This window comes from Tiliqua scincoides, chromosome 14 (assembly GCF_035046505.1).
Source record: "Tiliqua scincoides isolate rTilSci1 chromosome 14, rTilSci1.hap2, whole genome shotgun sequence".
In the NCBI taxonomy this organism is placed as follows: domain Eukaryota; kingdom Metazoa; phylum Chordata; class Lepidosauria; order Squamata; family Scincidae; genus Tiliqua; species Tiliqua scincoides.
This window is the reverse complement of record NC_089834.1, coordinates 12,340,726-12,352,553: the sequence shown is the minus strand read 5'-3', so window position 1 is coordinate 12,352,553 and position 11,828 is coordinate 12,340,726. Positions and strand designations below refer to the sequence as shown.

Below are 11,828 nucleotides of genomic sequence, written 5' to 3'. Positions count from 1 at the left end.
CAGTCCCTGCCCTGCCACCTTGGGGTTGTGTCTTGTTTTGATGCTGGGAGGGCTTGGTCCTCACTGAGCTGAAGCGCAAATCCAGAGAGACATCAGAGAGCCTCGCATCTCTGTGCACTTATCACAAGCAGGTCCACGGATTCAAACCTGACATTTCTGTCGATGCAAAGCTGCTAAGATTGCAGCGGCAGGAGAGAAGCACATTAATCCATGTAGACATTTAGCAAGTACGTGGCTCTTCCCTCTTCTGAAGCACAGAGATGCTTGACAGGGTCAAGGGTTGGCTTTCAGAGGAATGACAAGCTATCCTCCAGTTTCTAAGTTCCGTAGCTTTCTGCTGGCTCTAGCAGGCTGCTAGAATATCTAAGAAGCACTTATGGGAAGTGGGATGATAGAAGTCAATGAAGTACAGTATTTTCCCCCGTTAAACATGACTCTGTCCTTGACATTTGCAAGAAGAACCAGTTCTAGGATTATGCCTGTTCTCAGCATAAGCTGAGAACGTAGGCCTGGGTGCAGGATCCCAGGTTTTGGTTAGTTCATTTTTAGTTGGCTCTAGTCCGCATATCATCAACAAGAGGCCTGCAAGCATTTGGGCAATGCCTACAAAATCCCAGATGCACGAGAATTATGGGTGGAGGTATTACTACTAAGCATTTGTATAGAGAAGTGTGCAAAATTAGTTTTAAAATTCAGCTATTATATGCAAAGTTCAGTTTGCGTAATTTGACAATCTGGGCTGCCTGGGTGTAGAATTTGAGTAGAGAGAAGCCCCTTATACTGTCCTGTCTGCTCAGATCAATCTGCAAAGCTCTATGGAGAAAAGTCTTAGAACAGAGAACATCAAATTCAAATCCCACCTTGCTTAGATTGTGTTTCCCCATTCACTGCTCCCCCCCCCCAGAACCTGTGAGGACTACTTTAGAAAGTTGTTGCAAAGATGAATGAGTTGAAGCCTGCAACACGCAGAACCCCTTGAAAGGCGGCATTATGGAAAATAAGGGAATCCCAATAGCCAAGAATCTGTTCTATGAAGTTTCAGTTTTATTATGATACAATCAGGTCTAACAGGGCCATGACATCACCTATTTATTCCAAGAGATACAGATTCATCACCCTTAAGACAGACTCCTTGCAAAAGGGACATTCAACTGAGGTCGACTAGATAAAAATAAATTAATACAATGACAAAGTTACCCCTTTGTTAATGCCCAAAATAACCAGATCACCAGGAAAAGCCGGTTCAATGGTAAACAATGAAACAAAAACAGGCTGGCAGCAGCAAAAATGTCAGACGTGCAGTTTTCAGTGTAAGGGTCTGTCTGCAGTCTGCATGTTCCATCTTCCAACTCTTGCATGATCCCCATGCAAGGCTCCCCTGCTTAAAAAAAAAATGTGCAAGCACTGGCTGTGACCCAGGTGGCAGTGAACAGGTGGCAGGCTTGTATCCATATGTCTCATTTTGGACTATGAGAACTCCACATGCTCACTGCCTGGACTGTGGCTGATCAACTTGTGTTATTTCTTGCAGGCCCCAGATGCACAAGGGGAGTCCCTCACGGATTAATCTGTCAAGTAGAAAGGGCAGCTCTCCCCCCCCCAACTGCTTCCAAATGCCCAGGTGATCCTGAGCCTGCAACAGAACTTGCTTCCGAGTTCACGTTGCTCGTCTCACGTACCATTGCCCAGGAAAGGAAGGCTGAAGCCTTTGGCTGCTACATTATATTTCCTAAACCCAGTTAACCAGGTGCACAGTCTCCTTTTCAATACCCCAAAACCTACAATTGGTTGTGCTAAAATTTAAATGGTCTCCACCAGCAGGAATATCTGGATCAATTCTCCTGCTTCTGGAGTGGATTCAGATAGTGGAGGGCAGGCTGACGTGCTAAGTGCATCTTCTAAAGGCCCAACCCTTGCAATCTGGATCTTTCAACAAGCCACAAACCAGGATGTGTTCAAATATTGAGCAGTTGCCCCCTTCTCAAAAGGGAAAGCGGTGAGTGAAGGGAAACCAATCCTATCCAATTTTCCAGTGCCAGTGGGGCATGCACTGCATCCTGTGGTGGGGAGGCAGTCACAGAGGCCTCCTCAAGATAAGGGAGCATTTGTTCCCTTACCTTGGGGCTGCATCAGTGCTGGAAAGTTGGACAGGATTGGGCCCGGCTTCATGCTGACCACTGGCAGAAAGGAATGCAGTTTTTCACACTGCTGTGCTTCAAGAGCATTTGGGGCACACAGTTGGACAAGTTGTGCCAAACGACCCTGGAAACACAGGTGGTGGTGAAAGGGGAAGTGGGCAGAACGCAACACTCAGACACACTTGTCCTCAGCTGGAAGGCGGCAGCCAAGGCTTCTCGTTTAAACCCAACAGCCAGAAACTTTCAGCAAGGCCAGCAGCAAAACCTCCCCCTGCTTCAAGAGGAATCTGGCCGTCAGCATTCCTGAAGGTCTGGCCAGCTTAAAACTGCCCACGTTCAAACGGCAGTCGATGCCACCTGTGCCAAGAGGCCTGCGGCACCCGCGCCCGGTGGCAGAGCAGCAAAGGCCATCTCATCTTGTGGGCCCGTCGAGGAGCAGCTGGAACAGCAGCAGGGCTGGCGCAGGTGCGCGGCAAGTGCCTGGGAGTGTGGCCCAGGTCAGCAGCCAGCCAGCCAGCCAGCCCTACGGCGGCCCCTCCGGAGGCAGCCCTCCCGCACTATCGGCGGCTGACGGGCTTGTAGACACAGACGGCCATCAGGATCAGGGCCACCAGCAGGACGCCGAAGACGGTCCCCAGCAGCACTGCAAGAGGAGGAAGGAGAGCGGGCACTGCAGGGTTCGGGGCCGGCTCAGCGGGAACGCGGAGAACCCCCGGCCCTCGGGGTGCAGCCGACGCCAAGGCGGGCCCTCCCCGGAGGGCGAACCCCCCCCCCCCCGCTTGGCACGAAGCTGCGCGGCCCCGGAGATCGCGCGCCGCAGGCCCGGCCCGGCCCGGGCACCAGCTCCGCCCGGGAAGGGCTGCTCGGCTCACCCAGGTTCTGGCCGCGGAGCACCGCGTAGGGCCGGCTCGCCTCCCCGGCCTGCGCCAGCGCCGCGCGCAGCAGCAGCAGCAGCGGAAGCCGCATCCTCCTCCTGCCGGCGCAGCATCCTCGGAGCGGCAGCATCGCGCACGGCGCAGCCGCTCTCCGGGCGGGCGGGAGCGAGGGGCGAGCGCCCCCCGCGCACGCTCCCTCCGGCCCGGCCCCGCCTCTGAGGAGGCAGCAGCCCGTCGGGTCCGTCCTGGCGCGGGGTGAGCTGCAGGGACCCGGCCCCGCCCCACACCGCGCTGCCACGCGGCCCGCCCCGCCCCACTGAGAGGGACAGGCAGCCTGGGGGGCGATCCCAGAGCTGCAGGGCCCGGCCCAACGGACCGCCCTCCGGCTGCACCCCCGTCCCCTTCCAGCTCCCAGGTGCACGCTGGAGACTGAACGGACCGCAGAACCCAGGCCGGACCTGAGTGAAGACTGCGCTTCTCAGGTCCCGCACAGAGGCTCTGCAAGGCCCGCGGACACAGCCAGGGGGCTGAGCCCAGGCACTCCCCAAGGGCCAGCAAGAGGACCCTGCAAGGCCCCCAGGCCCGGCCGGAGGGCAGACTCCAAGAGAGAAGGGGGCCGTGGGCTCAGGGCTGCCAACTTCCAAAATGTGTGCACCTTTTATTGAATTCTAGGAAATCACAGCCAAAGAGGCCCAACTCATTGTGGGAGAACACAGGGACAGGAAATGCGTGGAGGGAGAGGCCACCGCACAGCCAGCGGCGGTCCCGTGGCAGCAGAAAGCAGGTGTGCCTTGGATGTGGCCTGCCTGGCTGGTTGTGAGGCTGCAGTTCATGGGCCCGACTGATGGAGAACGGCCAAGTGCTGCCCATCTCCCCTTTCTTTGGGCTTGATCTTGTCTGAATGCACAGTCTCGGGGTGGGGAGTCAGGGGCCCAGCGGCATGGCTGCAGAGGCCAGGGGCTGCTCCTGGATGGTCTTCTCCGGCCGAAGGCACACCGCAAGGCGCTGGGGGACCGAGAAGAGAGACAGGCAGGTGGTGAGGCCACCTTGGGGCCTTTGCAGAGATCTCTGCAGCATCTCTGGGTGCCAAAAGCCCAGAATATTCACACACACCCCCATCCTTCTTGCACAGCCAGGCCAGTCAGGTGGTTCCTCTACCTTCTGAGGCAGGACTCCTCTTCACGCCAGCTAATGCTGCCGCGTCTTGGGGCAGCAAAGGTGCTCCCATCACCAGGAAAGCCCTGCTGGGACAAGGGCTTCTGTGACACCCCCAGGTAAGGCAAGAGGGGAGGCCTTGGCCCCAGCAACTGGTCTTCACAGGTGCGCGGCCCCAGATGTGAAGGCCCCACACTGCCCTCATCCCTAGCAGTGGCTGTTGATGGGCTCCCAAGTCCCTGACCTGTTTAAGGGATCCTGGAGTCCAGATGAGCTTGGAGACCATGTAGACTGGGATGCAGATGAAGGACGAGGCCCCAATGAGATATCCCACCGAGATGCTCCATTTTGGATACTGGTAGTTGAACAGCACGAGGGGCGGCTGTTCCAGGAGGGAGCTGATGATGATGAACTGGGGAGAGAGCAAGTGAACAAGGAAAAGCTGTGTGCAGAGGTAGGGCTTGGCGCGTCTGAGACGGCTGATCTCTGTTGCTGCTGCTTCTCCAGTTCCCTGGTTGTGGAAAGGAAAAGGTGAATGGGGTAGAAGAGGAAGTGTGCAAGAGAGGAGAGTGGCGATCTGGAGTGTCACAACTCTCTTCTCCAGCTTCCTCTTCCGCTGGTTCTGTGTGGCGGACGGGCAGACAGAGGCCAGCCCCACCCTTTCCCCATCCCATCTTGTCTGTCCTGAGCAGAAGAGCTCTTGTTCCTTTGGTGGCTTGCACAGCCAGTGGCACCTTCGATTCTGCCTGTAACCAGGAGGCTGCTGCGTCTTGAGGTCAGTCTGACAAATGCCCTGACGGGCTTCTCATTCAGTTAAAGGATGTTCATTGATCTCTCTCTCTCCTGTTCTGCTTTAGATAATCAAGAAGAATAGAGATTTTCACATGTGACAATTGACTGCAACCAACTCAGGCCAGAGCACCAGCCTCAGCATAGGTTATGCCAGGAAGGCCATAGCCAGACAGCCTCCCTCCTGATGTCAGGCTGACAGGCAGAACATCGTATGTGCACTTTGGTGCTTTCCCCTGTTCTCATCTGAGGCTGTTTCTTGGAGACTGCCAGCTGTGGAAGGCGGCACTGCTAGGCTGGCGTTCCTCTCTGGCGAGCCTGGCCTCTCCGTTCCCTCCCTGGCCTTCCTATCCTCTGGAAATGTGAACGGTCAATGCCTCTCTGGAGCAGGCCACAGATATATCTGCTCTGATCCTCTGCCAAGCATGCAGTAATGATACAAAAGCGGGTACCCACTGCTAGAAAGGCCGGGCTTATGGCCACCCAGCAAACCTGCCAGTAGATCCCTGGAGAGAATCCCAGCATGGCCTTCACATCACTGCAGAACTGCTGGATTCCTGGCGGGGAAGGTGAGAAAGAAACCTTAGCAGCCAGGGGACCACCGGGCCAACCCCCTGTTCTTCCTGATGTCATCACACAAGTCTCCGCAGTGGGTGAGCAGCCCTAGGCGCTCCGTCTCCAGCTCCTTCTCCTTGGCAGTCCAGTCCCAAGAAGCCCACTGGGTCCAACCCCTCCCAAATTCTGGCAAAGTGGGAGGAGCCTCACTTAGGAACAAGGCAAAGGTGTTCCTCTCCAAGGCCCTCTCCAGCATACCCACTGGGTGCATCGTTTGTACTTCATACCATAAAACCAGGAGACTGCAATGGCTTCCAGGAGCACCACGGCTAAGATGGAGCAGCCGGCCCCAAACTCCTCCAACAGCTTCACAACATACGAGCCGCCCTAGAACAGGACCCAAAGAAGACTTTGCACGGGGGCGCTGCAAGCTGGGCTGCAGCAAGGCTGCCTGTCGGCTGCTCTGGCTAGGCAAACCTCTGCCTGCCCCTGACTGTGGACCAGCAGTGAGAGAGGGTGATTCTCTTCATGCCCTCTTTGTGGGCATCTTGGCTGCTGGTAACAGGGGCAGCTGGCCTAGGTACACCCAAGGAAATGCTTCTTGTGTTCTTACTTTAGTCATAAAACTGTGGGTTGGGACCCATTAGGTGGGTCGTGAGCCAATTTCAGGTGGGTCCCCATTCATTTCAAGGTGCATTTTATTTTTAATATATTAGACTGGGTGCCACCATAGTCTGTGACTGCATTTGGGGAAATGTTACAATTTGTACTTTGAACAGACTACTATGTATGCTTTTAACAATGATAGCTAATGGGGCTTATTCCTGGATAAGCGTGGATAGGATTTTAGCCTTTGGGATGTTTGGGGATTTTTTTTTTTTAAACACATCTTGGGTGTGTTAGGAGGGTTCTTTTCTTAATTAGTTGATTGATTTTAATTTTGTTGTATGGGGGTGTTAAAAATAAGTAGATGGCAATGGAGTTGATGAAAACCAGTGGCGACCCCCCCCCCACCACCCAGGATAGACGCAGGAGCCTGTGGAGACAGCGTCCAGGGCGACCCGAGAAGAGACAAAAGACCATCCATTCCTCTCCTGTCTTTTGGCTACTCACGTTGGTCAGCGTGGCCAGGGAGCCGAGGAAGCAGACGGTGATAAGGCCCAAGACAAACACCTCCCGCCGCTTGGCCAAGGTATGCGGGTATTCGTCCAGGATTGCTGTGATCACAGCCTCCAGGCCCCCAAACTGCAAAGGCATCCCCCAAAACATCCCCAAAGACATGGTCAGCCTGAGCCAAGCGAAGCACACTGCTAGGAGGCAGGCAGGGGGTCTGGTGGGGAGAGGGGGAGCTTGGTTGCAAACCGCTCAGATTCCTTCCACCTCACCACTTTTGCAGCCTGGTGCAAACCAGCACTAACTGCCAAGCCACCCCCACACACAGACCTCCAAAGCTGAATTGTGTATGTTTTCCGGCTATTCCAGTCCAACAGTGTTTGGGTTAGTCAAGAAGGCCATTGCATCCACGTCACAAAACAGTGTGAAGGTCATTGTCAGTCTCGCCCCTCCTGCAAGCCAGCACAGCCTTCCTGCTCCACCATACGTGTCATTCCCAAAGGCGGGGGTGGCATGTCCCTACCGTACTGTCCAGGCCTAGTGTGATCATCATAAGGAAGAAGATGATGGCGAAGAAGGTCGACCCCACCATGTTGGCAATGGCTTCGGGGTAGGTGATGAAGAGGAGGCTGGGCCCTGCAGGAAGAGGCATTCTTTGCAGAGAATGGACTTTCCCTCCGTTTCCCCTCCCTGCCTCCATTGTCTGCACTGTGTCTCTTGCAGTTCTGAGCCCGTTTGGGGCGGAGTTAACCACTATATTCAGGATGCTACCATGTAGGGGCTAGAGTCAGCTAAATGACAGCCCCCCCCAACCCTGGCAAAGTCCTGAGTCGGGACAGCTGGAACAGAAAAGAAAACCCAGAATGTCATTAATCTGTGCAGCTCCTTATCACAGGATGTGACGATGCCTCCTGGCCTGGATGCCTTTCAGAGGGGCTTGGACAGATTGAGAGAGGAAAAGTCCGTCACAGGTGACAAGCCTTGATGGGCATATGCAACCTCCTGGCTTTAGAAGGCTGTCTCTGACATGTCAGGTGCAACGGAGTGGCAACAGGAAGCAGGTATCCTGTTATCTTGTGTGCTGCCTGAGGCCTCTGGTGGTCGACCGGGAGATGCAGGAAGGGAATAGAGAGGCCTTTGGCCTGACCCAGTGGGGCTCTTATGTTCGGAACATCATGGTTCTGCACACACACCTGTATCTTTTGCCACGAACTCCACGTCCACACCCCTCATTTCCGCCATGTAGCCCAAAACAGAGAAAATGACAAGCCCGGAGAGGAAGCTGGTGAGGCAGTTGATGGTGCTGGTGACGATGGCGTCTCTGACAGGAGAGAAGGAAAGGAGACGGCATCCAGTCAGACTCGTTCGGAGCGAGGAGATGCCGTGACATCCTGTTCTCCGAGCACTGACCCCGCCCACCCAACAGAGCTGGAGTTGGCCCTGGGATTTGCACCATTTCATTCTGACAGTTGGAGGGGGGGCTGGAGGGGGACTGGGACTGCTTTTCTGCTCCAAAGTGCCATTGACACTGATGGTGCGAGAGGAACATACTGTCGCCTGGAAGTCCTCTGATCGCTCTCTTTTGACTGAGATTTTCCAGGCAGGGTCCCTGCCAGCTCACTGCATTCCAGTGCTATTCCTGTCACCCACCCTGTTTTTCTAGACTTGATTTGTGGAATGTCTTTGAAAAAATTCCAAAGGCAATTTGCTGTGCTGGCTGGCCGGCCAAGTGCAGGCTGAGGCTTTGGGGGGCTGCTGGTCTTGAACAAAACACGTCCTGCTTGCAGGTTCTGCCCCTTCTATGGATGCCTGCGGAGCACTGAGGACCAGCCTCTTGATTGCCCCTCACTGTCACTGCCTACTCGCCCAGGGACTTCGCTAGTTCAGGCCTTACCGGTAGCAGTTGTTGTTGAATGAATTGTAACTGGCCAAAGCAAGGAGGACTCCAAATCCTGGCCCCAGGGAAAAGAAGATCTGGGCAGCGGCATCCACCCAAACCTAGACGGGCACAAACACAGCAGGCAGGCACCTGTTCAGAGGGACCCAGCAAAGAGGCTCCCCTCGTGCAAACACCTGCACAAGGGGCTCTGTGAGGATGGTTCCCAGCATTCCTGCAGCCACAGGAAGGCTGCAGAATATTCCTCCAGCAGCAAGTTGTTGTCACAGATGCTGCAGCCATACACTGGTGCTGCTTGGGCAGGGATGAGAAAAATGCAAGGAGCAGCAGTGGCCACGTGCAGTGGCTGGCTGGCTGGCTGACTGCCTCTCAGTGCCAGATGCTGGAGGCAAGGGACAGGTCATCACCTCTAACCTTGTGGGCTTCCTGGCGGCATCCAGCCGGGCAGTGTCAGCAACAGGAGGCTGGACTAGATGGATCGCTTCCTACGCACCCTCCTAAATCACATAAGATCACCTGACTTTCACAAGAAGACTATCATATGTAGGGAGAGCTGGTCAATCGGGGTCTGCTGGTCACTCAGTGTAGGAATGAAGCCTCCATGTGAAGCCCTGGGTGTGAGCTGCTGAGGACAAGGGGGCCTGTTGTATTCATGCCCTGTTTTGATGGCACCTCCCAGGAATCCTCCTGACTGCTATCAGACCCCTTCTTCTCTTCTGAGGAAGCCCAGGCTAATGGTTTAGGGAAGCACCCAGGCAAGGCATGAAGCAGGGCTCCGTCCTCCGCTGTTCTTTGTCCCCGGTGCTCAGTGGTATACTGTCTCTGTACAGGGAGGTTGTCACCAGCACCCCCTTCTAGGTGGAGAGGTTTCCCAGCAGTGATGCTCATGGTAGCTCAATGAATCTTCCATGTTCAGAGGCAGTCTACCTCTGAGGGCATGTTGCCTGAGACGGGCCTTTTGGTTGGATCCAGCAACGCACTTTGTTCATTCTCAGGGGCACAGAGCAGCTCCTCTGTGTTCACCCTCTCCCTCGCTCCCTGCCCTTCCTTGTGGCTGTGTCCTAGCGCAGCTCTGGGAATTGTTGTGTGTGCCCAAGAGAGAAAGGGGATAAAGGCGCCAGGCCTCGGTGCCTCTCACCTCTTTGGAGAGGCTTCTCTGCAGCCAGGCAACCCTCCCCACCTGATTAGCTTTAATGAAAATGCAGGAGTTATTCCACAAAGGTAATTACAGGAGGAAGGCCATTGTCAGGCCGGCAACACAGAGGGGGGAAAAGCAGGCAGGCCACATAAATTGCTAAGGAGATGGGTGATTCAATTAGCCATTTGCATTTCCAAGGGTCTGTCTGCTCAGCCTCTGTTGTCCAAAAGAATAATGAACACATTCCTCTCTCTGCCCCCCCCCCCACAGCTCGTCCTCTGATCTTCTTTGGGGTGCCTGCCAGATGAAGGGGGCAACCTGTGGATGTGCCACAGTGGGAATGGTTTTGGGGTGGATGGGTCCACACACGACGCTTTAAGGGAAGCCACTCTGTCCACATCTCATTCCCTGATTCCCTCCCTCAGAGAAGCCTCTTCTTCCTCACCACCCCACACCCATTTGGGCAGAAGTGGGGGGCTGTGAAGTTCAGCAGGACAATCTGCAGCCTGGAATCCTTCAAGCGGCCTTCAGGAGCTGCCCGATCCAGACCATGGATACATCCAAACATGCCATCAGTGTAAAAACAACCAGTTATGGCGCCAAGTGGGAGGGGGCTGCGGCATCTGCAGAGCAAGAAAAGGTGGGCACTCCCTGGGCATGCTGGCTTACGGCCGTGCTTGTCAGCTTCTCCCAGTTGGGTTGCAGGAAGAAGAGGATGCCTCTCCAGGCCCCAGGCAGTGTCGCTCCGCGGACAAGCAGAGTCAGCAGCACCGCGTAGGGCAGAGTGGCCGTCACCCACACCACCTGGGAGACCAGAAAGGAGCTGCAATGAGCTGCAGAAAGACAACTGCCATCTCTGCCCCCCCCCCAACCCTTCCAAAATAGATTATCCTTCCCTTTCTGACCTCCGCAGAACCTTGGGCAAGGTTGCGTTTGCTTGGTGGGTTTTCATGCTCATCCTTGACTTACTGATTCCCCCTAAGCCAAGCCACCCCAGCAGCTCAGGAGATTTAGTTCTCCAAGACAGAAGGAGCCCGCATGAAAACCTGCCTGTGGCAATCAGGCCTGGAGGGGGTTGGAGGCATCCTACCTTCCCAGAGGTCTTGACACCCTTCCAAAGGCTGAAGTAGACAATGGTGAAAATGAGGAAGAGGCAGAGGAGCAATTGCCACCGGATCCTGCCCACGTCATTCAGGCCGTGAGAGTTTTGGAGCCCCAGGACTCTTCTCCTGCAGCCAACAGAAATCTTGGGTTGGTCACAGACAGAAGGAAGCAGAAATGGGGAGATGCTGGGGCAGATTTTGGACGGGCGTGACTTCATCACACAGATGCCGGAGGTTTCTTCCAACCATGTTCAGTGTCCCTTCCTCAAGCAATACCAACAGGCTTGCCAACTTCTTTGCCAGCCCTTGCTCCTGTGCTTTAAAGAGCTGCTTGATCAGACATAGCAGCTGGTCGTGCTTTCTCTCCATGCCACAAGAAGCTTGCCAATTTCTGCAGGCATAGGGACTACTCTAGCTGGGGGTCACCCTGGTCAGTGTTCCTGGATCTGCCCTGGATCCTGGACTAAGCTGCCTCTCTCTCCCAAGGGCCACAGTGCCACATGTGCACACTTACATGAAAAACTCCTCGGCCGGAGATGTGGAGGAGTTGGTCCAGGTGACGTTGCTCCTCCCAAAGTAGCTGAGGCAGTCGGGGGTATTCCAGGGGTTGTCGCAGCTGGCCCAGGGCAGGGTGCTGGAGAAGGATGAGTAGAAGTAATACAGGGCCCAGGCGATGATGGTGTTGTAGTAGAAGGAGACATACAGGCCGATGATGCAGATGGCAAAGCCAATGCCTGCGTGGGAAGCAGAGGTCAGCACACAAGGCCTGACTGGCTTATGCCTCCCTCCCTCCCGTCGTTCTGGGAGAAAACCTGGCTGTCAAACTCTGGGTCCTTGCTTGCCTGCTTGGCAGCAGTGGTTTTACCTTTGAAGATGGGGCAGATGTGCTTCCAGATGGGGATGGCTCCCACCCGATGGAACTGCCCCAGGGCCAGCTCCATGTAGAAGAGGGGCACCCCTCCAAAAACAGCCATCAGGGTGTACGGGATCAGGAAAGCTCCTGCAAGGAGAAGACAACAAACATTTTGCAGGAACCTCCCAGCCTCCTTAGCCAGTCTATGGGTC

The 11,828-nt window shown here is 55.2% G+C and overlaps 2 protein-coding genes across 2 annotated transcripts in view; both read right to left on the bottom strand.

Annotated features, from left to right (window-relative positions):
• Window positions 1–2,695: 2,695 nt before the first annotated feature.
• Window positions 2,696–3,143, bottom strand: C14H12orf76 (chromosome 14 C12orf76 homolog). The gene is made up of 2 exons (XM_066609987.1): window positions 3,011–3,143; window positions 2,696–2,781 (listed from the first exon to the last, which is right to left on the bottom strand). The coding sequence occupies exons 1-2, from the start codon at window positions 3,141–3,143 to the stop codon at window positions 2,696–2,698; spliced, it is 219 nt and encodes a 72-aa protein (XP_066466084.1).
• A 794-nt stretch (window positions 3,144–3,937) lies between these two features.
• Window positions 3,938–11,828, bottom strand: part of LOC136634477 (sodium-dependent serotonin transporter-like) — a 9,523-nt gene continuing 1,632 nt past the window's right edge. The window contains exons 2-13 of the mRNA XM_066609986.1: window positions 11,629–11,763; window positions 11,278–11,497; window positions 10,751–10,889; window positions 10,330–10,464; window positions 8,520–8,623; window positions 7,819–7,946; window positions 7,149–7,261; window positions 6,626–6,757; window positions 5,800–5,899; window positions 5,414–5,514; window positions 4,413–4,580; window positions 3,938–4,018 (exon numbers count right to left, since the gene is read on the bottom strand). Coding sequence (XP_066466083.1) covers window positions 3,938–4,018; window positions 4,413–4,580; window positions 5,414–5,514; window positions 5,800–5,899; window positions 6,626–6,757; window positions 7,149–7,261; window positions 7,819–7,946; window positions 8,520–8,623; window positions 10,330–10,464; window positions 10,751–10,889; window positions 11,278–11,497; window positions 11,629–11,763 — 1,556 coding nt within the window. The remainder of the gene's footprint in view (window positions 4,019–4,412; window positions 4,581–5,413; window positions 5,515–5,799; window positions 5,900–6,625; window positions 6,758–7,148; window positions 7,262–7,818; window positions 7,947–8,519; window positions 8,624–10,329; window positions 10,465–10,750; window positions 10,890–11,277; window positions 11,498–11,628; window positions 11,764–11,828) is intronic.